At 42.8% G+C, this 23,306-nt stretch overlaps 1 protein-coding gene across 10 annotated transcripts in view; it reads right to left on the reverse strand.

Annotated features, from left to right (window-relative positions):
* Positions 1–23,306, reverse strand: part of ADAMTSL1 (ADAMTS like 1) — a 707,788-nt gene that overhangs the window by 140,267 nt on the left and 544,215 nt on the right. For 6 of the 10 annotated variants that reach the window (XR_012904618.1, XM_075931513.1, XM_075931510.1 and 3 more), the window contains 4 exons: positions 18,758–18,808; positions 11,468–11,672; positions 10,002–10,176; positions 6,038–6,122 (listed from right to left, as the gene is read on the reverse strand). Coding sequence is in view for 9 of the 10 variants with exons in the window: in XM_075931513.1 (XP_075787628.1) it covers positions 6,038–6,122; positions 10,002–10,176; positions 11,468–11,672; positions 18,758–18,808 (516 nt within the window). In the remaining variant the exon portion in view is untranslated. The remainder of the gene's footprint in view (positions 1–6,037; positions 6,123–10,001; positions 10,177–11,467; positions 11,673–18,757; positions 18,809–23,306) is intronic. The other 4 variants (XM_075931511.1, XM_075931515.1, XM_075931512.1 and 1 more) reach the window with 3 other exon arrangements.

The following is a 23,306-nucleotide window of genomic DNA, read 5'->3' on the forward strand; positions in this document are numbered from 1 at the left end:
ACAGGACACCCGACTGTGAACCCACCATCCCTGGGCAGAAGTGCGTCGCCACTGTCCTGTGGGAGCTCGTCATGCCGGACAGCTACTGCTCCATCAGGAACCAGTTCGGCATGGGGGAATCCACAGTCAGAGTCGTGCTACTGCAGGTAGCCAAGGCCATCAACAACATGTTGCTATGGAGGGCTGTCCCTCTGGGCTTTGCTGCCATGGGCTTCCCCAAATGCAGGGTGGCCTCAGATGGCACTTACTTCCCCATCCTGGCCCCCAACTACCTGGCCTCAGACTACATAAACAGAAAGAGGTGGTTTCTATGGTGCTGTAGGCCCTCGTGGATCACCAGGAATGCTTCACTGACATCAGTGTCAGCTGGTCAGGGAAGGTGCATGATGCCTGCATCTTCCAGGACTCCTGCCTGTTTCAAAAGATGCACGTTAGCACTTTTTTCCTCCAGCCACACCACCACAGTTGGAGAGGTGGAAATTCCCTTCATCATCCTGGGCGACGCAAACTACCTCTTGCTCCCCTGGCTCGTGACCTAACCCTACACGGGCTCAGCCTGAACCCCACCACGGAGCACTTCAACGCCAGGCTGAGCAGGTGCCAAATGATTGTGGAATGTGCATTCAGCTGTGTAAAGGGGAGGTTCCAGAGTCTCCTCACCTGCCTGGACCTCAGCGAGCGCAACATCCCCTTTGTGATGGCAGCCTGCAGTGTGCTCCACAACCTTCATGAGAGAAGGGGGAGACTTTCCTACTAGGGTGTTGGGCAGAGACTGATTGGCTGGCCAAGGCATATGAGCAGCTATAACCAGTGCAATTTGGAGAGCACATCAAGGAACTGGGCTCACCAAGGAGGCCTTGAGAGAGATTTTCATCCAAGGCCAGCTGTGAGATTCTCCCCCACACTTCCGTGCCCCTCCATAGGGGGCCCCTGTATTCTCTCTGTGTGCCTCTCATCCTCCACCCCTGCCTTCCGCTGCTCTCCCTTCCCACCTTCCCCCCTCCCCTGCAGAACAAATAAGAAACCCCTTCATTTGTGAAACAACAGGACAGTTTACTGGGGGGATATGCAACAGGGGAGGGACTGGGGAAAGAACATGGAATCGGGGAGAGGGGCTCAGGGATGGGACTGGGACTGTCTCCTGCCTCTGGTTATTCTGGAGCTTTGGACGCCTGAGAGATCTGGGGCCCCAGCGGCCACTGGGGGAGCTAGGAGAGGAAGCCATGGGGGAGGTGGGGGTGGGCAGGTGGCTGGTGGCCCGCTCCATGCACAAGGTCATGCACTCCATCACCGAGATGAGAGAGGAGCACATGGCCTCGAGCTGGCTGGCCAGCTGGTCCCATATGGCCTTCCGCTGTTCCCAGTCACCCTGGCACTCCTCCCAGGCAGCGGTCCACTCCTGGCATTTCTCTTTGAGCCCCTAGATGAGGAACTGCAGGCAAACCATCTGCTCCTGCATCAGGTCCTCCCAGGAGTCATGCAGATGGCATGGGAGGTGGAGGATGCACCACCTTTGCAGCTGGCCCAGCTGTGAAGAAGTGACAAGGGCAGACATCCCAGGAGACACTGTGCATGAAGCCTAGCCCTGATCTTTGCGCTGACACCGAAGGTCTTGGTTCAGATGATGGTGATGTGCTTTGAGTGGGCACTTTCCAGCAGGGTCATGGACATCCCATTTCAGCATCACAACACTCATGTTCTGCAGACAGGCAGGCATAGGAAGGTGCTGGCCAGGCCAGGAGTCTGCAAGCAGGATAAGGGGGATGAGGCAGCTTGGCTTCTTTCTGGGTCCCACACGTACCATGAATGACTCTGGTGGCTCCCCTCAAAGAGAGAACTTCTATCCCTGCCTGATTGAGGAGGAAGGGGGTGTTTGGTGAGGTGTGTGTGAGCAACAGAGGCAGCTTTCCAGAGAGAGTGCTACTGGGTTCCTTCTCTTTTTCCTTCTGGCAGGTTCCTGTGCATGGGATCAGTCTCCTTTGAAGCTGCTTGACTGCAGGCATGAGCCTGTGCCATGTGCAGCTCTGCTGTGTGGTTCATGGGAAGGTGTCTCACCACAGAGTCCGAAGTATGGTAGGCCTCTCAGGAACCTTGTCAGTAGGACCGAGGAGTTCCTGTGTGAGAGCGTCCTGGAGTGAGAGCTCCAGACTGGCCGTTCACGTGCAGAGGCTGTTGTGTGACCCCCAGGCTGAGTAGGCCGAATGAGGCACATGCAATTCCTCACAGCCTGTCTTCTGCCCCCACATGTACATAGGTAAAGTTACAAAACTCACCTGAACTGCCTTCCCTGGGATCGTTTGAGGCCTGGGAGACATCGTGGAAGGGGGGAACTGGCTCCAGGGTGCGGAGCAGGTCCTGGCAGGTAAGTATGGTTGCCTGGCTGGCCTCCTTCTCCTCCCCAACCCTGCCCTCATGGAGGCTGATGTCAGGTGTGTCCTGGCTGGACTCCATGATGATGGGAAGAGAGGTGACCAGCCCCTCTCCCAGGATGGCATCCAGCTGGTTGTAGGAGCAGCACATGTGTGGTGCCACCTCAGAGTGTCTGCTCTTCTCCCTGGCCTTGTGGTAAGCCTACCGGTGCTCCATGACCTTCATCTGGACCTGGTTGAGGGTCCAGTTGTGGCCTTTGTAGGCCAGGTTGGTGGCAATCCATTTATGCATGTCCACATTCCTTTTTCTGGTGTGGAGATCCTGGAGGTTGGTGTCCTCCCCCCAGACCTCGATGAGGTCCAGAATCTCCCCACCAGTCTAAGCCAGAGCTCTCCTGCATCCCTGGCCAGTAGCAGATGAGGGAGTAGCTGGCAGCCCTGGAAGACTCTGAGGGGGGTTGGGATGCTGCCGTGTGGCACGGGGCTGGCAAAGCTTGCCATGTGGCACAAGCCCTTTTCCTGCTGCCTATAGTTTTAAGCTCTGCAGGAGAAGGGGAGCAGTAGAGCTGGCAGGTGTGGCCAGAGCAATCATAATGGCAGCTCTGAGAGGCCTCTAGAGGCCAATTATTTTGCATTAGCAGCACTGGAGCATCCACACTAACTCTATTTCTAAATAACATTTTCAAAATAAGCGTTATTCCCCGAGGAAAGGAGAAGTACAGATTCTGAAATGACCAGCTCATTATTTTGAAATAGCTGGCTTGGTAGTGTGGATGTTTCACTTATTATTTTGAATAATGGGGGTAATTTCGAAATAACTCCCTAGTGTAGACCAGGGCTCTCAAAATTCATCTTAGAACTTTTGTCAGGAGGCTAAAATCACAACCTCCTTCATTAGTTTTCAGCAGAAATGCAGGCTGCATTTCAAACCATCATCATATTCAGTGCAAGCAATGTGATTCATTTTTTATAAATCTGCTGAAAATGTATTTCATTCTGCTTTTAGGGGTAATTATAGTTTGTTAAATATAATATAAAGAAATGGTTTAATATGATAGAAAAAAAAAGCTGAAAGAAAACACCAAAGGTACTTCACAATTTAAAAAAAAATATTCAGATTCATGTGTTTTTCTGGATCTTGTGTATGCATGAACAAACTGAACATATGAAATACATAAGACTATGGAAGCAGTACACACATCATCATATTATATGCTACAGCTGCAACTAATCTATATATTCTGAAGATGGGGGTAAAAATAATTATTATCTTGAGCATAGTATTATACATTTCCTTTGCTTTGTACCAGTGCTTCAACTATAATCTTCTTCAGTTTGGGTTAACTGTGCCAGAATTGCAATTCTACTGCATGAAGGATACATTTATTAACCTAATAGATGGTCGTGGTTACAGTGGAGGGAGCCATGTGTTTAACTGCACCATTTTGATTAAACTATAAAGAATTTTTTATTATTAACTTACATTTACCACTGTTCCAATGTCAAATAAAGTAAAAATGCATGTTTACTATGTATTTATAATTTCTCTAAAAAGCTTCCATTATAGTAATTTAATTGTACTAAATATGATAAGATGTTTAAATTGTTAATACACAGATTGTCTAACAAATTGTAATTTATTGCCAATTAAACATCTTCAGCACAATTGCATTCCTATGAGAAGGAAGCTGCGGTTGAGTTATGAGACAAATGCAGGTGTTCTTAGCAAGGCCACAAAACTTCTTTAGAGAAATTACAAAAACCACAACGAACATGTCTCTCCCACCCACCACCCCTGACACCCACACTCCACATTGGAACTTTGGTTTTTAAAACCACTCATAACCCCATATTGATTGTGGCATTCCTACTGTAAATAAATATTGCACATACGGTGTAAGTAGTTTACTCTGGCTGAGGCATATTTCTTATTTTGGTTCTAGCTTTGTGTGCATGACTCTAACTTGCTGCATCAGTATCAGATTCCTGCAATCCTGATGCAATGAAAACACCCACTGGTTGTACTAGGAGCATTAATTCAAACAGAAAGTATTTAACATGTTTATCTTCTTTAGGCTCTTGTTGAAATGTTTTGTTTCTTTTAATTTTTCAGCATTAGCTGTAACTTCATTTTTTTCCTGTAGTTACACTGCTAAATTTTCCCCAGAAGTACTACAAGTACAAATAGGGGGGGAAATATCTGTATGGCTCAGAATACAATACATGCATAGATTTAGGGGGGAAAAAAGGCTGGGGACATTCCTTCAGGAAATCCTGTGTTCTGACTTTTAAATTAAGGATGTAGCCCAATCTGCTATCCAGACATGCCTGCCTTATGACACAGGGATACTGGGGAACAAGGTATTAACCAAGATCAACGTTGCATTGGCACTGTGGGGAAGAACTATAAACCAGATGCTCAGAAGACGGAGGGAAAGAACCTCAGTAGGGGTTATAGGATTGGGTTAAACCTGAGGCTGGAGAGTTTTCTGATTTATTTTTTGCTTATACTAATTAATTTCACTTGCTACCAACACATAAACCCTTGAGGGGAAAAAGCCCTTGCTGACTGCTTGTGTATTTTTGCCTGCTAAGACATGTCACTAAGGTAGGGCCAATCCTGTAGTCTTTCCACACCGGGCTTCCAGTAAAATCAAGAGGGAGTTTGCATGTGAAAGAACCATAGAATGTGTACAGCATACGAGTAAACATCTTTTCTTTTTTAAATGACACTGGTCTTTGGTCCAACTTGTACTTTCTAAAAACTATTTATTGTGTCCACTTGAGCGGAAGGATGATCCAGTTGTAGGGCACTAGCTTGAGAAGCCTGGATTCAAGTTCCCGCTGTGCCACCAACTTCCTCTTTGATCTTGGGTAAGTCACTTAATCTCTCTGTGCCTTAGTTTTCTACCTATAAAGCAGGGATGATAATGCTGCCCAACCTCACAGTGTTGTCATGGTGATAAATAAAGACTGTGAGATGTTCATACAGCATGGTAACAAGGGCCATACAGGTATCATAGGCAAACAGACAGACTTCCCACACAGTATTATTTAAAACGCCCTTAAATAAAAAACATCATGATTCTAAGCTTGCTTGAATTCAATCTAAATCTCCATCATACACCCTACCCCTGTACTCAGTTTCTCCATCTCTTATTGAGATCAGGAGTTTTTAAACACTGGGTTGTGGCTTGTAAGGGCAAGTCATTATCTGGCCACTAGATGCTTTGTTTACCTGCACCTCTGCAGGTATGGGTAATCGTAGCTCCCATTGGCTGTGGATCACCATTTCTGGCCAATGGGAGCTGTGGGAAGTGGTGTGGACTATAGCAATGCTTCCTGCAACTACCATTGGCTGGAAACAGTGATCACTGGCCAATGAGAGCTGTGATTGTGTATACCTGCAGAGGCACAGGTAAACAAAGCATCTTGTGGCCAACTAATGGCCTGCCCTTAGAAGCCACTTCTTAGAGTTTGAAACCCCCTGATCTAGAGCCTAATACACCTTTCAGTAAAGTCCATTCAATTCATCAGGATTTGAATAAGGCCTTTATATCGTAATGAAAGAACCAAATGCAGTTTAAGGTAGAGAATTACTTTAGTATAGGCCCTGAATCCTAATCTTACCATAACGTGTATTCAACAAATTATGTTTTAAGACTTACGATGGTTCTTCAGACACCATTGCGCCTTCTTCCATCTCTTGTGCCTGCTTGTACCATGGCAGTTTAGCTTCCACAGGAAGTTTCTCTAGAGAACATACACGGGCACGTGAAAACCAAAACCATAGAGCTACTCACATTACTTTGTGTCTATAAGCGAATATATCAGCATTTCTGAAAAGATTGTGTGTGGATTGATGTACATGTGCATACTGAACAGCACAGAAAGTGGTAAGTGGGTGGGAGGAGAAAGAGCTAGTGTGCTATGGTGCTAAATATATGGAGTTTCTATAAAGGAAGAGAGTTTGTTTTTATAATGCCGGAATGGAAAATTAAATGGCATTTAGGTTTACACTAGTAGACATTTTTAGCAAAGTATTTTTCAAAAACTTATCTAACATCCAAGGGGAGAATCAGATTTTCATCTACAATGGAGAGCTTCAATAGTTATGATGGTTATTTTGCCTTTTGGGTTTTGTATTTGCACAGAACACTGCATTGCCAACAATTGTTTTTACCACATAGAGACAAATAATTATAATTGTGCTGCACCAAGTTCATCTGCTCAAGTTATAGATGGGGAAGTTTGCTTTTGGGAGGAGGGCAAGCCCAGGTCTAGGCTTGAATTATCCTAATGAACCCTCAAAATAAAGGCTTACTTGAAGGCTAAGTAATACATTAGTCCTTGTGAAGACCACACCCCCAAAGACTTTTGACAGAAGAGGGGAGGAAAGTAATCTCCAAATTAACATTCTTGCAAACTCTACAACCAACCTTTAACCTTGCATAGGCCCTGTGTGTATCCTTACATTGTACAGCTTCGTTAAGTTCATTAATTCACTTTTGATAGGTTATGACATTGAAGAAAATCCATATCTGATGAGTGATACTTCAAGAAACAGAGACACCAGAGCAAAATAGTTCAGTGATGTTCTCTGACTCTAAGCTTATCAGTTCATCAGCTATGTGGATTTAAGAAATGAGCTGGATATTTTTTCTGTCATTCTTGATACAAAACAGTACAGATGCTTTTTATTCTTCAAGATCTGCACAAAATATAATAAATTGCTTTTAGGGGAAAAAAGTCCACTTTATGAGCCAAATTCTACTTTCACAGCAGCATCAATTCAGAGCATCTGCAGTGAAGTCAATGGAGCTGTTCTGGTTTTATAGTGATTTAAAGGGAGAGCAAATTTGGCACAATTCTCTGAAATTAGCTCTTCATTTCTTCTGAGTAATTTGGGTTCGGATTGGGAAAAAAATGGATGAAAACAGAACGAGCGGTATTCCAGCTGTATACAGAGAATCACTGCAGGGTTTATATACCACGTAAATTCAATTTAAGCCTTTTGGGCTTACATGGTGCACACACCTCTTTCTGGCCTGCTGCAGAGGATTAATTTCATCCGAGATAAATGAGAATTTTCAGTAACTTGGTGCATACAACATTGGATTTTTTACATAAACATGCAAACTACCCAAACTGTCATATCAACATTAGCAATGCGCAGAAATCATAACTTGCCATTTGATTTCACAGCTACTGCAGCTTCAGCTGAGCAATGCAAAGTTTTTTTGGGAGTAAACCAGTGGCTGGGAAGAAAGGGTGCAGTAATAGTTATTATGCTTCTCTTCCAGAAATAGCAGGCCAGGCTTCTATTCTTGATATATTTATTAGTGACATTGAAGGATGAATGTGTGCCAGCACAGCTCTTAGTTTAATTTATATTTTACCGCTTTTGTTATCCAAAATATGTAAGAGATATTTTTATTTATATACCATACAGCTTATTTTTATGAGCTTCAGAAAGCCAGATCTTACTTTTTTGCTTTCCTTTTGAATGCAAAGTCTAGTAAAAAGCATTTTGTGCTCTTCCACACAGCTGACTGCAAAGTGACTTTTATTTTAAACTTCTCTTTTATTTACGGAGCGGTGTATTATATGTTGAGGGAAAAAGCAGGTAACATCAATTCCAATAAACTAAACTGTAAAACACACAGCTGGATTAGAGATGTTGACTTTTATTAAATAATGTGTTATATATAATGAAACATAACCAAATTCTAAAGTAATTTAGTGAAGAATCAAGACTTTGGAAAAGAAAAGCCCCCACTTTTACAACAGATTCATGTTTTTAGTGTAGTACAAACTCTTAAACTTTATACCCTGTTTTGTGCTGGAGGACAATTACATGAAAACAGTGGTTCTTCTTAGCATTAAAAAGCACAAATCACAATTTAAGTTAGGAATACCTTTAATTTTCCATAGGATTCTCCAGTACATTATGAAGCACCTAAGAACTTTAATGAGCTAAGACTGGGATAAGTTATATGGCCACTGCATACCCTTCATTTTTATTTAGCAGAAAATAGACTTGCTTTTTTTCTCTTATAATCTTGACCAGCGATAATGACTGATTTTCTACATCCATCTTCAGAATGCAATGGTAGGCTTTGCTGAAGCTTTGGCTAGGAGATTCATTCTTTGCACAGGTACTGTCTTGTTAAACTGTAATTTATAACTCTAAAATTTATTAAGCAAATAACTTCTTTTTGGACAGTTTTCTAGCAGGAGTCAGTCCTGCAGGTGCATGAGGCAGGAAAGTGTACCACATGGCACTTGAAAGGACAACTGTGAAAGAGGGCGCATTTCACCTGGAAAGGACAGTAGAGAGAGACACACCAACTCCTCACCAATCCCCAAACAAAACCTTACCAAACCAAAATGCTACAGTACATGCACAATTCTCTCCTCAGGGGAGATGATGAGAGACAGAGTGAACCACATCAGAGCTGTTGGATACATCCGCTAATATGCTACTTGAAGGCTCTCAGATTCTATGCTGATGACAGTAGCATGAGAACCTACATAGAACAGCATAGACAGAGTACTGGATCTGCAGAACAGCTTTACTCTGTAGGTGAGGTTCCATAGGAACCCCAGCAGCGAAGGTTTCATGAATTGGCACCTTGGAATTTGGTGCTCTTCACTTATCATGGGCCACTGAAAATGGAAATAAAAATTTAAACTTTCTCCTTTCCATTTGTGGTCCCAAAAAGTTATAGCTCATGTTTATTGGATCTCAACCATTCAGGGGGCCTTAATGTATATTAGCAGTAGTGATTTACAAATACATTAATTTTATTTATGAGTGGCTCATGTTGGAGCTGGAGCCTCCAACTCAGAGAAATGTGGGTCATATTTAGCATATATTAGCCAGGAAAATTTCCATAAAAATAAATGATCTATTGACTCACACACCACACATATGAGAAAGTTATATCATGTAAATGATATATGTAATTGTAGAACCAAGTGATCATTTATCAAGCACCCTTGACTGCTGCGCCTGTCATCTGCCCCAATGCCATTTACCCCAGGATTTACTGTTACATTCCAACCCCATGAGCAGCTTCAAATAGCTGCCTTAGAGAAATCTGCACACATAAGCAACATTTCCCCCTCTCCTCAATCATTGTGGGGAGCTCCCCCCAGTATCACTGTCTCAGGGTCAAGACAGTGACCAGTCAATTCTGCAGCAATGAGGAGTACTCCATCCATAAAACTTGTGATTTTCAAGTCTGTACAATCTTGTAGCTTGACTAGTAATAGGAGCTTCACTGTGGGATATACACCGCTTACTTCTAGCTTAGTTAAAGCAGCTAATTTGCCAAAGGCTGTGAAACCAGTCACTTTAAACATTTTTGTTTTCGTTTAATAGAGCACTATGGGCCAACTTTAACCCTGAAATGGCCAGTGAAGTTTACATCAGGATGAATTTAGATTTTTTTTTCTAGATTGGTAGATCACCAACTGACAGTAATAAGATCCTTTTTGTTTTGAAAGATCTACAGGTTGCCAGCATTTCAAATGCCAGCACTAACATCCGAACTGGTACATCAGTGGCAGAGGCTCAAGAGAAATTCATGAATTCTTGCATGCACACAGTCAACAAGCAAAACTGACCTGTAAAGATTTGTCTGCCTTTTTTACCTTTGGGTTTGTAGCAAGGAGTGGGCACGATGCATTCTTCTTTTATATGAGGTTTTGTTTTAGAGCCACAGCCTCCTGTATGCATCCCTCTGTGATCAATGCAGAGAACTACACGGTATCTCAGCCCCTGGCCACATGTTACAGTGCACTGAAAAAAAGGAAAGAAAAAGTACAAAGTAGCAAATCAACAACCCTGTGAGGACAATGGAATATACAACAGTAATGTAGCAGCATTAGAGGGAAAATCTTGGACACAAATGAGCCTATATTGGCCCACACATTAGTTAAGTTCTTTGTTTAATACTGGTTTGGGATAAAGTTGACAAACATTCCATATTTTTTCCTTTCGTGTTCTGTGTAACTATATGGTTTAGACTGAGATTCAGCTGCTGCATTTCTCTCAGTGTCACTCTACTAACTTTCTCAGCATTTGTCACTTGGACTGAGGCCATCAGTCCCATACCGCATATATACAATAACACTGTGTCAGTTTCATCTTTGGCCACTTCTGCTTTGCTTAGACAAGGCACTGGAGCTTATGGTACAACGAGTGTAACAACAAAGTATTTTGGAACATGGTGCTGTATAATGTAGGAAACTATTTGGTCTTTAAACTTCACACATTTTCTCAAGTTGAATTTTTTTTTATATGGGAAGTCATTTTCCCGAGGATAGTGGGTTTCAGAGGCTGCAAGCACCAACCGAACAAGAGAAAAGCAAAGAGTAATAATAATGCTTTGCACATATTTAGCATATTTAATAAGAAAATCACCAGAAACTAATCTACCATGTCTCACATTTTGGCAAGGAGGTAAATTTTTAAAGTCATTTTTATAGATGAGGAAACTGAGGCATAAGCAGGTTAAATGACTTGACCAATCTCAGATCTGTTGGAAGAGGACCCAGACCTCCTTCTTTTCCAGTCTCGTGCCTTAACCACAAGTCTTAAAGCAAAAGAGGTGAGACAGGGCTAGACAAGTAGGTGACGTCTATGGCAGTGATTACAGAACAGACTGACCATGCAATATATTTCAGACTGCAGAGCAGCAGTCTGAGATATTTCACATCTGGACAAAATGTATGAGATAAATGCACATTAGAACACATCCATTAACAGTTTACATCTCTGCTTGTGCATATACATTTCTAGTTCATCGTTTACTTATACAGTATATAGTTATTTAACATGACCAGTCCGACTTGCTCATCTATCGTTCTCCTCAACTAATGCTGAAAGTCCTGAGTATTCATTCTGTAGTGGGACAAATGCCATTGTTTGAAGCAGGAAGGTTCAAAAAATTCGCAAGGTAAATAAGCTTAGTGATTATTATTATGCTACTAAACACACACACATGAACAAAATAGAAAACTTGCTCCAGATGCATGTCCTAAATACAATTAACACCACCACCACCACAACCCAACAATGAACTATTTACCGGAGACCACTCTTGGGCCAGCCATTTTGGACAGTCAAATATGTTGCAGGGCTGGACAATGGGCATCTTTGGAGTGTACATGCACTTCCACTCTTCCACAGGGCTGATGTGCCCCTGAATGTCCTCCTCTACACACGAGACTGTGCGGCTCTGAATGCCCCCTCCACACGAGGAGGAGCAGGCTGTCCATGGAGTGCTTTCCCATCTGCAAAAAAGGCATCAGTGAAAGGATTAAAAAACCCCAAATGGTTGAGCTTCCCTTGTATATTTTGTTTAGATTATTATTATTATTAGCAAGATTTTTTTCATTTATGTTTGGCTCCAGCAACCAATCACTCTTATATATATTTTCTTTTTAAAAGTTTTCTTCCCATTAGTATTGAACTTATAAGATGTTCCCTTCTCCCTCCACCCAGTATCCCAAGATATTACCACAGAGAATTTAACTTATTTTAATTAGGGATATTATTATATCATGGTAATATGTGCCACATATGGAGACTCAAGTTCCAGATTGCTGGAAGCTCAGGACTTGTGTACACTTAAAATGTTACAATGGCACACCTGTGCTGCTGTAGCATTTCAATGTCCACATAGCCTACACTGATAGTCCACCCAAGGCTGGGTAAATGGGGACTTAAGTCTGCTTAAAGCCTCTGCTTAGGTGTGTGGATTCTTATACACCCCAACAGACATAACTGAACCCATTTAATTCTCTAGTATAGACTAGACCTTTGTGTGCTATAAAGCTGATATCCTTTATATTGCAAGAGAAGGAGCAATGCCATCCTTAGCTGGTACAGCCGTTGTATGCACAGTGAGTTAGGGGGAAAGGAATATGGGAGAAATTTTCTCAGGAGAATAAAATTAGTGTGTGACGAATTGTGTATGAACAAAGGTTAGAATTATAGCTAGCATGATATGGTTAGTGACTTTTAGAGAAAGACAGATTAGTTTGGGAAACAATGTTGCTTTTGTCTGAATGTGACTAAGATAATGAGGAGAACACTGATTTACAAGTGTCATTTTGATGAGAAAATACAGTGAAATGTGTGTGCTCTGGAATAGCCATGGCCGGACACACGCATGCACCCCACCCCCATATATATACAGGCAGTCCCCGAGTTACGCGGATCCGACTTACGTCGGATCCGCAGTTACGAACGGGGTTCCTCTCCCTGGTCTCCAGCAGACCAGGGAGAGGAAGCAAAGCAGCGGAACACGTGGGCAGCGGACAGGGCTGTCCGCTGCCCACGCGCTCCGAGGCTTGGCTCTGCTTTGCCCCCCCCCCCGTCCCCCTGGTCTGCAGACCAGGAGGGGGGGGGGGGGAGCAAAGCAGAGCAAAGCCGCGGAGCACGCGGGCAGCGGACAGACACCTGTGGTACAGCAGCTGGGGTGCTGCCAGTTGGTCCCGTAGCGCCGCTCTGGGCGCTACTGGACCAACTGGGCAGCACCCCAGCTGTTCTGCCCCAGGCTCCTGATTCAGCCACTGCTGGTCAGATTCAGCAGCGGCTGAATCAGGACGCCTGGGGCAGAGCAGCTTGGGTGCTGCTGGGTTGGTCCAGTAGCGCCGAGGAGCGGCGGCGCTACTGGACCAACCCAGCAGCACCCCAGCTGCTCTGCCCCAGGCATCCCCAAGTCAGCCGCTGCTGAAACTAACCAGTGGCTGACTACAGGAAGCCCCTGCCCCGGGCTTCCTGGAATCAGCCGCTGATCAGTTTCAGTAGCAGCTGACTTGGGGATGCCTGGGGTTCTTAAGTTGAATCTGTATGTAAGTCAGAACTGGCGTCCAGATTCAGCCGCTGTTGAAACTGATCAGTTTCAGCAGCGGCTGAATCTGGACGCCAGTTCCGACTTACATACAGATTCAACTTAAGAACAAACCTACAGTCCCTATCTTGTACGTAACCCGGGGACTGCCTGTATTGTGGAGGAGTCCCCAAGGCTTTGCCTTGACTGAAGTTGAAGGCTTGACGTCACGGCCTCATAAGCTAAAGGGCCTGCTGAAGCCTGGTGCATTTATCAGAAATACCCACTACAACTGGATAAACTTGGGGTAATTGCATAAGTTAGGATCTGAGTGAAAAAAAGATAATGAAAAAAGCCAGTGTAGTAAAAGGTTGTAGATTAGGGAAGGAAAATGTGGCAATTAAGGGAGTAAACATCCAAGTCTTGCTTTGTAATAAAAACAGGCTTTGCAAAAATATAGTTGGGAGGCAGGTAGCACGATTACCCACTGGTCCTGCTTAAGGTAACTAGAAATAAGAGGAACTTTCACTCCGGCCGCAGCAGTGCATAGTGTCTCAAAGCGTGGGAGTCAAAAAACACTGTAGATGGCATCTGAGTGAGATGTAAGTGAACTAGGCTTAAACACTGTATTATAGCAAACCTTGTAGTAATTGCTTTTAAATTGTTTGTATTATACTAATAGCTTTTAAATTCCATAGTATATAAGGTATAAATGGTGTAGTATTGTTTTCCCTAAGGCTTGCAAATTAAGGACTGTATTATTGGCTTAAGAGTTTGCAACAAATAAGGACATTGGTGTGCCTCTCTGGTGTGTCCTGGTTTTCCCTTGGATCTAAAATAAATCAAACCACATGACACACATTATTTATATATCATATATATATGTGTGTGTGTGTATAATACACGCATGCACTCTGGCTATGTCTACACAGCTGGGGTGAACTTGAAATAAGCGATGTAACTTGAGCTACATCAGTTGAGTAGCTTAACTCAAAATAGTTTATTTCGATTTTTGGCGCTGTCTACACACGAGTTATTTTGAAATAGAGCACTTTTCCCCTGACTTCCCTTACTGCTCATAAAATGAGGTTTACAGAAGTCAGAGTAAAAAGCCCATTATTTCAAATTTATTTAGAAATAATGGGCTTGCTGTGTAGATGCGAACTATGTTATTTCGGAATAAAACTGATGTTATTTCGGAATAACTCTCTTCTCTGGAAAAAGCTGTATTAGCAGATGTCACATGTGGGATCGAAAACTAGATGGGCCCTGGGTCAGATCCAGACCAGAGATTTCTGTATATCTGCCCACATCGTAAATATATATTAGAGCTAATCAAACATTTAAAAAAACATTTCTTCCAGGAAGAAAAATGCTTGTTTGAAATTAAAAGGAAAGTTTTTGCAAAAAACAAAACAAATCTGTATTTTGTCCAGAAATTAAAAATTTCATAGTAGGAAAAACTAAAATTTTCCTCCTCCAATCTTCTTTTCCAGGAGATAAATAATAAGCAATACAAAAGTTAGAGTGGTATCCCCTAATAAAAAAAAATCAATATTTTAATGAAAAATTTCACAGAAAAATTCAGATGAAATAAAATTTTTCATTTCTTCTCATATGTTTCACCAACTACTTACCATTGTCACACCAGCTCTAATATACACATCCTAGATAATGGATAATTATATTGTATAAAGGTTTTATTGACACTATAGTGAACTGGTCACATTGTTTGCCAGTGTCAAAGATAACTATGTGTTATGTAGTTCATCTCAAAGGACTGCCAAGGAAAACTTTTATACCACATCTTCTATTTCACAACTGCTACAGATGTTCTAGAAAGGTATTTGTAGAACTTTAGTTTTAAAATCTCTTGCTGGAGAGTCTTTTCCAATAATGCTCCCCCTAGAGCCAGAGTTATGCTGAACCCACCTATGCAGGTTTAAAATTGTAACTAATAAACATTTAAAAAAACCCTCTAATAATTACCTACAATAACTTTTCCAAACATAAAAGTGTGGTGATTGGAGTCTGATGTCTTGGGACCTTTCCTGGGCTTTTACCACAACTTTTCAACTGTTTTTAAATGCCTCAGCATTACAAAGCAGCACAAAGAGGGGGCCAGGAATTCAGCCCCCGGGCACCATGCCGATATAAGATTGCTTAAAGTTTCTGGAAACATGGTTCTTAAAGAAGAGGTCACAGTCACTTGGGACTCAGAGAGAATATACCAACCACCCGGAGTTTGGGAAGAAAGTGGGGCTCAGTGAGGACTTTGGTACCACAAGAGTGTATTGCATGCAATGGACCACAAAAAGCATGGCAGAGAGCAGCTCTTGCAAGGATTCCCTCCCAGAGCTCCTCCCAACCTTTTAGATCTATTGGAGCTTTGCTACTTACTCCACTTGGAGCTAACCAGCCACACGGGGACCAGGCTACACAGAAAAGACAATATGCCCTGGGGACTGGCATAATTAGCTCTACGGGTCCACAGGGAAAACAATCTGTATCCCTCTCACCCTGGCCCTACCCAAGTCATCCCTCCCCCTCCGATCCTGTCTCTGATTTCTTTCAATCACAACCCATTCCTTCTCCAAATGGTTCCTTACTTGTCAGGTCTGGAGTGGGTGTGGTGATGCTAAGGAGGTGTCTGACCCTGACCCAGGTACAGAAGGTCCTGGGGAGAGAGAAATTATACTATCCAACAGCTGCAGTATGGGCTCCTGATAATGGCATGTACAGAATGGTGGTAGGATTAGAGCAGTGAATCTAAAGGGATTGGTAGAGGTTGAGATGTAGCCTGGAAAAGCTGAGAAGAACCGCGTTGGGCCTTTGATAATTTCCCATGGACTGATCTTCCTGAGTTGCTGAAAGGAAAATACTTCAAGGGCATGTTGCTCCTTTAGTTGGATATTCTTCAATTGGTACAAAACCTCTGTCTAGCTGCCAGGTACAGGTTGCTTTTTTGCTTTCACTGTTGAGTGTTGCTGTTCCATCCTGGGATCTGTAAAATTCTGTCTCTTTCTCTTCAATGTTCAAGATTTTTTTCATAATTAACATAAAATGCTTTTTACCCCTAAGACACTCAGATCTTATTAATAACTCCTTTTACACCCCTTTTAAAATATTTTGTCAATTTTAGAGGGTGATTAATTTTTTTTTGTAGAGAAAATATTTTTCAAGAAATGAGGAACAGAAAGTTGATATATATATTTAGAAGAACATGTATAATGAGATACATGACTAATCTATTAACTTTGGATACACAAACGTAAATGTAGCGGTGGGGAAAAAATCCGTAACTCATCCAAAATATGTAACATTTCTAGAAAGTGAGCAAAATAGACATTTGGCATAGAAATATAAACTATACAAATCATAGGCCAGCATTGACAATGTGAGTGTCAGTGACAACAACAGGAAAGAGCTGCTCCTCGCCTTGCTGTCCTCTCCACTGGGAGATCTGTTGTGTGGGCCTATACCATGTTTCGAGTCTGATTGTACTGCCTTTGTTCACACTAGGGATGTTCAGTAGCGATTAATTTGCTAGTCGAGTAGTCAATGGAATTTCCCTCGAGTACTCGACTAGTCGATAAGCACTTCCGTGTTCTGCCTATGAAATGTACAAGAGCCCCAGCGGAATGCCGCATGGAGCCCAGGGCTAACGAGAAGTCCCACTGACTCCGGGCTCCATCCAGGCACTTCTGCTCTGAAATGTACAAGAGCTCCTGCTGGGGACTCTTATATATTTCAAAGCTGGCATGTCGCATGGAGCCCACGGTCAGCTGGGGGATCCCCAGCTGATCCTCATCTCCATCCAGCATTTCAAGGTGGCAGCAATGCACGGAATCCTGGGTCAGCTGGGGAGTGCCCAGCTGATCCCAGGCTCCAAATGGCGCTGCAGATTTGAAATGCCGCAAGGAACTTGACGCCAGGCTCCCCACGGCATTTAAAATGGCAGAGCCGCACGGAGCAGGCTTTTAAGTACCCTCCTCTTCTTCCCCCCCTTGCTTCCTATATCTGATAGCAGGGTGGGAAGAGCGACTAGTCGACTATCCTTTACATCCCTAGTTCACACACTACAGCAGAGCTCCATAGTGCCTGTGTCAGTATTCCCTCAGGTTTGGGAGGGGCTGCTTTCTCAGCAAGGTGAGATTAACACATTGGCTAGATGGTACCTTTAGTGATAGGAGGCCCAATGACACAATAAACTAACAGACTAAACCAAAGCAGTAAAAGCAATACTATTTTAATCTATTACCTCAAAACAGCACAGATTCTGGTTATTCGTGTGCGAGCATCTTTGTTACTGCTCTTATTCTTACTTTATTATGAATATAATCACCAATGTAACAGGCTTATATTTCCTGGTTGGTTATGTTCCAGGCTTCTAATGACTCACAGAAACATGAGATTTTCAAGCACCCCCTCTTGCTTTAAAGACATTCTTAATTATGTAAGATGTGTCAGAACTCTCTTGCTTTGGCCTTGTTTTAACTGAGAGTTAGTTCATGACAAGCTGAAGTATACCTTTATAGAGCTCCAGCTTGCTACACACTAAGGGTATGTCTACACAGTAGCAGTATTTCGGAATAACTGACGTTATTCTGAAATAACGAAGAGTGCATCCACACAGCAAGCCATTATTTCAAAATAATGTCAAGCTGGAGGACTTCTTACTCCAACTCCTGTAATCCTCACTTTACAAGAAGTAAAGGACATCAAAGGAAGAGTGTTCTTCCTTTGACTTCCTGTTGTGTAGACAGCACCAAACGCCGAATTAAGCTATTTTGGCTTCAGCTACGCAATTAATGTAGCTGAGGTTGCGTAGCTTAATTCGACTTTTACCCTGCTGTGTAGACATGCCTTAAGTGCTGTGTGGAGTCTGCTACAACACATTACAAATTCCACAGTGTGCCTACTTTTAGTGCATAGTAGCATGGTCCACCCAGATAGTTGGTAAGCTATGGTGCTGTAGATTTACATCCCAGCTTGATCTTGGAAGGCAATTTGGGTGAAAATATACATAAAGAAAAATTACTCATGTGTCAATGTTTGCAGCACTGGGCCTTTCAAATATATTAAATTTTAAAAAAGATAAAATATTTCACAATTAATAAACTTGTGACTTGTTTAAAAGAGAATTTAATACAAAAAATAGAACCACAGAATCTGAATTTCTACTTTCACAGCAATATAATATGCTCTGGCATATGCTACTCCTTAGGGAAAAAACTGAACAGTTAGCCAGTGTCCCACTCATGGAAAGGGGAAGAGGAGAGCAGAGAGGAATAGACATCCAGTGGATTTAATCATACGGAATTATTGCTTCAGTTTACTTTGATGTAATGTTAGCTTTGCTTCAATAATCTTTAGAGCAACAAGTTAAGCACTTGAGTAACTCATGATCATTCCATAGAAGAGTTTAGAACAAGGGGCAGGCAGCATCAATTGTCCTAGCTCTACAGAAAAGCAGCAATGCAGGAAAAAAGCAGTAAACTTATTTGCCAATCCTAACATCTGATTGATTGTTTTACGTACCGAGGAAGGGGATGGTAGAGGTCATAGGGCATGATCTGCTTGTATCCATCACTGTTAGGAACAATAATGCCAACCCTCTGAGTAGAAGGTACACACAATAAAACAAACACTAAATGATTACATTATACATTTTTACACAGTATTAAAAAACTGTCAAAATATTCTACCCATAATGCTAACGTTTTGAAAACAAAACATAAGATACTTTTCCACAGTAATCCTTGTAGTTTGCAAGTAGTTCTACTAGTTAACTACTTAGCATAGCAATTAATCCTCTGCTTCTTCTTAAGTTACCCACCCATGTGACCAAAAAGTTGGTTCCTCTGTTACAAATGAAACCAATGAACACATAAATACTCTCTTCACTTACAAGGAAAGACATGCCATGAGGGATCATTTTTCTTAGTATTATGAATTTAGAGTTTGAGTCAAACTTCACAGAAACCGAGGATAAGCCCTCCCATTGATTTCCGAGGGCTTTGGATCAAGGCCCTTATTTAACAATTACATGGTTGTTTCTGCCCTTCAGATGAAGCAATTCACTGGATTTATAGGAATTTGAGGCACGTAACTAAGGGGCTTTTCCATGGTAAGAGACCTTTACTCTGGGACTCACACCTCTCCAACCCAAAGAAACTCAATTATTTACTTTAGCACTCATTTATTTTTGGAAGAAGTATATCGAATGAGGAAGACTGAGCTGTTTTGTTTTTTGTTATTGTTTAGTGACTGCTATTTGGGGAGTTTTTGGTGTTCTTCCCTGTTATTAGTAATGTGTCTAAAGATTGTGATAAGTACTTATATAAATCAAAATATGTAAAACTTAGAGTACCATTTAACATGTGAAAAGATAAGATATGAAGTTGGTTAATTAAAAGGTGGCTAATACCTAGAAAATGGCCACTTGATGAGGTGGGGTAGGTCTAAGTAGAGGGATAGCCCAGGATTTCAAGGTTGGGTGAAAGAGGCTCAGGGTATCTGTTGGGGAAGAGGTAAGAATAGAGAACTGAGAACAAGTATTCTTCATACTCAGTGCAATGTACTGAAGAGAAGTTCTCCAAGAGTTAAACAGGGTCTTGGCATGTTCAAGCTAAAGAGTTCTGTTCTCCTTTTGATGGGCAGACTGTTTATGTGGATAATTCCTCCACAATGGGAGAATAGATCCCACTGTATTTCCAGAGTGAGGAGTCAGAGCTAGGTCAGTACGATGGAATTTTCCAGCTAATGCATTAGAAGAAGCCGAAACCACTCAAGTGTGTGTGATTAGAACTGGACTGCTCTCTGTCAGATTAACAACTCTGAAATGATAACAGTCGTGTTTGACCTAAAATCCAAGAGAGTTCTAAGATTTGGGAAGATCGGGAAATGAGAAAAGGAGACAGATCAATTAAAGTTTGTTCAGTAAGCAAATCATTCCAGTTTTGTTCGGATGAACAAGAGAAAGTTGTACTGATCTGGGAAGCTCTTGGTAATATTTTAAACATAATGAACTTTTTGTCATGCTCTTGCAAAGTAGAGCCTGCTCCCTCCAGTAGGGTTGCCAGATGGTTGAAACAAAAATACCGAACACCCCCTCCCCTGCCAAAAAAAAAAAAAAAAAAAACCACCGGGAAAAATTCTGTTGAAGGGGAGGAAAAAAGGGGGGTGACCAAAGTTGCTGAGAAAAAAAAGGGGGACTCCAAGGACTTAAGCCAAAAAAAAAAAAATTAAGATAAAACAGCATTAAAACAGCATGTCCCCTTTAAGAGTGAGTGCAGGATAGGGGAATAGTTGAGCACTAAGACCCAGAGGAAGCATTGCTTCCCCTAGGTCTTTTGGCCAGCAGGCATTTTGTGCTGGCAGCCTTGGGGAACCAGGTAAGCATAGGGTCTGGGAGGGATTTGGGGGAGGACAGGCGCTGAGTGTTTGTAGGGTTGCCAGGTGCCCAGCATTTTCGCCTCCTGGCCAGGGAAAAATTCAGAAAATACCGGAAATCTCAAATGTCCAGTATTCTCTGAATTTTTTTTTTTACCAGACAGGAGGCAAAAATACCAGACTGTCCGGGTGAATACCGGACACCTGGCAACCCTACCTTCCAGCCCCTCTAGTAGTGCTGCTACAATCAAAAGTCTTTAGCTCACTCCAAGTTGGTGAGAAACACAGGAAAAGATAAATATACCAAGTCCAGAACTGAAGCAGTTATACTGCCAATGAGACTACATTGTTTGAGAGCCAAATGGTTTTCAGATCTTAATTTGTAATTATTTGCGGTACACAAAACCTTTTTCAAATGTTTTTCTTCTAATAAAAGTTGGTTTTAACAGTTAGTCAGGAGACTGAGTCTGGAGGTTACAAATTGACATCCTTGGATTGTTAGAGGATTAATTATTTAATATCTGTAAAACACTAGAGAAGGGCCAAACAATAGTATTATTATATGAGATGTACAGATTATTTGACAGTGTAAAACATTTTGGGGCCACAGTTTGTCTTTTCATTCATGTTTATTCAGTCACTGTGCACTAGGAAAATGCTATCAGGGGATTATAATACAGTATCATAAGTAATATGGTTCTGTTACATAAGTGCCAGAGAGAAGCTAAAAAAATGTATTGAACTAAACCCCAACACATGATTTTTCAAGCTAGAATGTATTTATCCTATTCCTTTAACAACTTTCTACCACGTGACTTTGCCATCCTAAAAACTACCTATGGGTACATGTTCACCCCAATATGTTTGGTGTGCCTGCAATATGCACATGTGCACTCCCCCACCCCCAAAGCTAGCTTTGGTTTACCCAGTGTGAGTATAATAGCAGTGTAACTGAGGCACCAGGAGCTGCAGAAGTCCACTGCCTGGATGTGTGATCGTGTGGCTACCTTGTAGTGTAACTTCACTGCTAGTAATCAAAGCTAGCTTGGGTATATCTGCAGGTGCTGCAGTCACATCTCTGACAGCAGTGTAGACATATCCTGTAACAGTGGTTCTCGTACACAGCCCCCCCAGGGAACACCGTACCTCCTTGTGCCTCTGATCTGTCTCTGTGTCCTGTGTCGAGCGTTCCTCTGGAAGTGGCTTGGGGTATACTTGTGGGAGAGGGGAATTTACACTTCTGCACCGGGTCAAAGGTTAATGATGACTAAGGCCCTTGTCTTTTGTACTGTAGTTATGACAATCTTTTAGGGGCTGAAGCACCCTTTTGTGGTGGATTTGCACTCGGGCCCCACATGTATCTGGAGCAGTTGCTGCATCCTACTTCTTCTCTGCCCCTTCTTTTTTCTCTTTTTAATGATCTGTGATTGCTATTCTTCCCTTTCCTTGTCCCTCTGTGTGGCCCACACTTCTTACCCTCTCTTTCCAAAGTCTCTTCCTGGATTCCTCTTTCCACTAGTTTTTATTCACTGTCTGTCTGAGATCCCTCCCATTGTGAAAAATATGGCCAGGGACAATTATCCTGATAACCAGGAACACTTGGGTCTGCTAGGTCTCCAGCCAATAGACAGTTCCTCTGGCATGAAGGTGAATTACAGGGATAATTTCTTCTTAGGAGGTGAGCAAAGCATAGAGAGAAACATTATTGCAAACTCACCAGCATGCACCTCAACCCATCACCCCCCATTATTTCCCATTATAGTGCAAAATAATGCTAACCCCTTCCCTCCTAGAGGTCTCGGGTCTCCCCTATGTTCCTTCTGGCTTAACTCTTCTATGAAAATGACTTCCTCTCATAGCTCAGTCCATCTGCCCTGTAGTGGCCTCTTCCTGCATTTCACTATATGCATCTGGCGCCCAGATCTGCCATCTGTTGAGCTGAGCACAGTTGGAGAGGCAGCTGCAGAAGGTTGGATATGGGAGCAGCAACCAGCAGGAAACAGAAAAGGGGACTACAAAGCAGCTGTCTTACTCGCAGTCTCAGGATAGTGTGTACATGACTTCTCTGTGATGGGCTCTAAGTGGATCTGTTCTCACTTAGGGAGGACTTCCGGCACGAATGTTGTTAGCTTTCCCAGCACTGCTTACTAGAAGGATCTATGCAGGAGGCAAGAGCAGGATCTCGCTGTGACTCTGGACTATCTATGAGCTCCAAAGAGAGCATAGAAGAAAAACCTGGCATGAGCAGCTGCTTGAAGAGAAGTCAGGCTGGTGGTTTACAAGAAACCTCTCCCTGGTTTCAGCCGTCTAGCTCACAGGTGGGCAAACTCAGGCCTGGGGCCTGCCCCGCTGATTAGCAGAGGTGCATACAACTGGAGCCTGACAGTGTGTGTTCAGCTGCCCCTCCGCTCACCTTGCTCCATCCTACAGTTGACCAGCTTTTAGGAGTCTCCTAGCTGTTCAGGGGAGTGGTATAGAGGGGAGAGGGAAGTAGCGTAGCCCAGGCCAATGGTGCAAATGGTGAACCAGAGCCAATGGAAGCCGTGAGGCTCCATGGCTCTGGAGCCATTAAGTAAGCAAACTGGCCCATTATCAGCTTTCTCAGGGTGAGCCCACAGCCCAGTTTAAGAAACACTGCTCTAATCTCTTCCATCCATGTGTGGAATAATTTTTAGGTGCACCGAGGCATGTGTGA

Source organism: Pelodiscus sinensis, chromosome 6, assembly GCF_049634645.1.
Source record: "Pelodiscus sinensis isolate JC-2024 chromosome 6, ASM4963464v1, whole genome shotgun sequence".
NCBI lineage: Eukaryota > Metazoa > Chordata > Testudines > Trionychidae > Pelodiscus > Pelodiscus sinensis.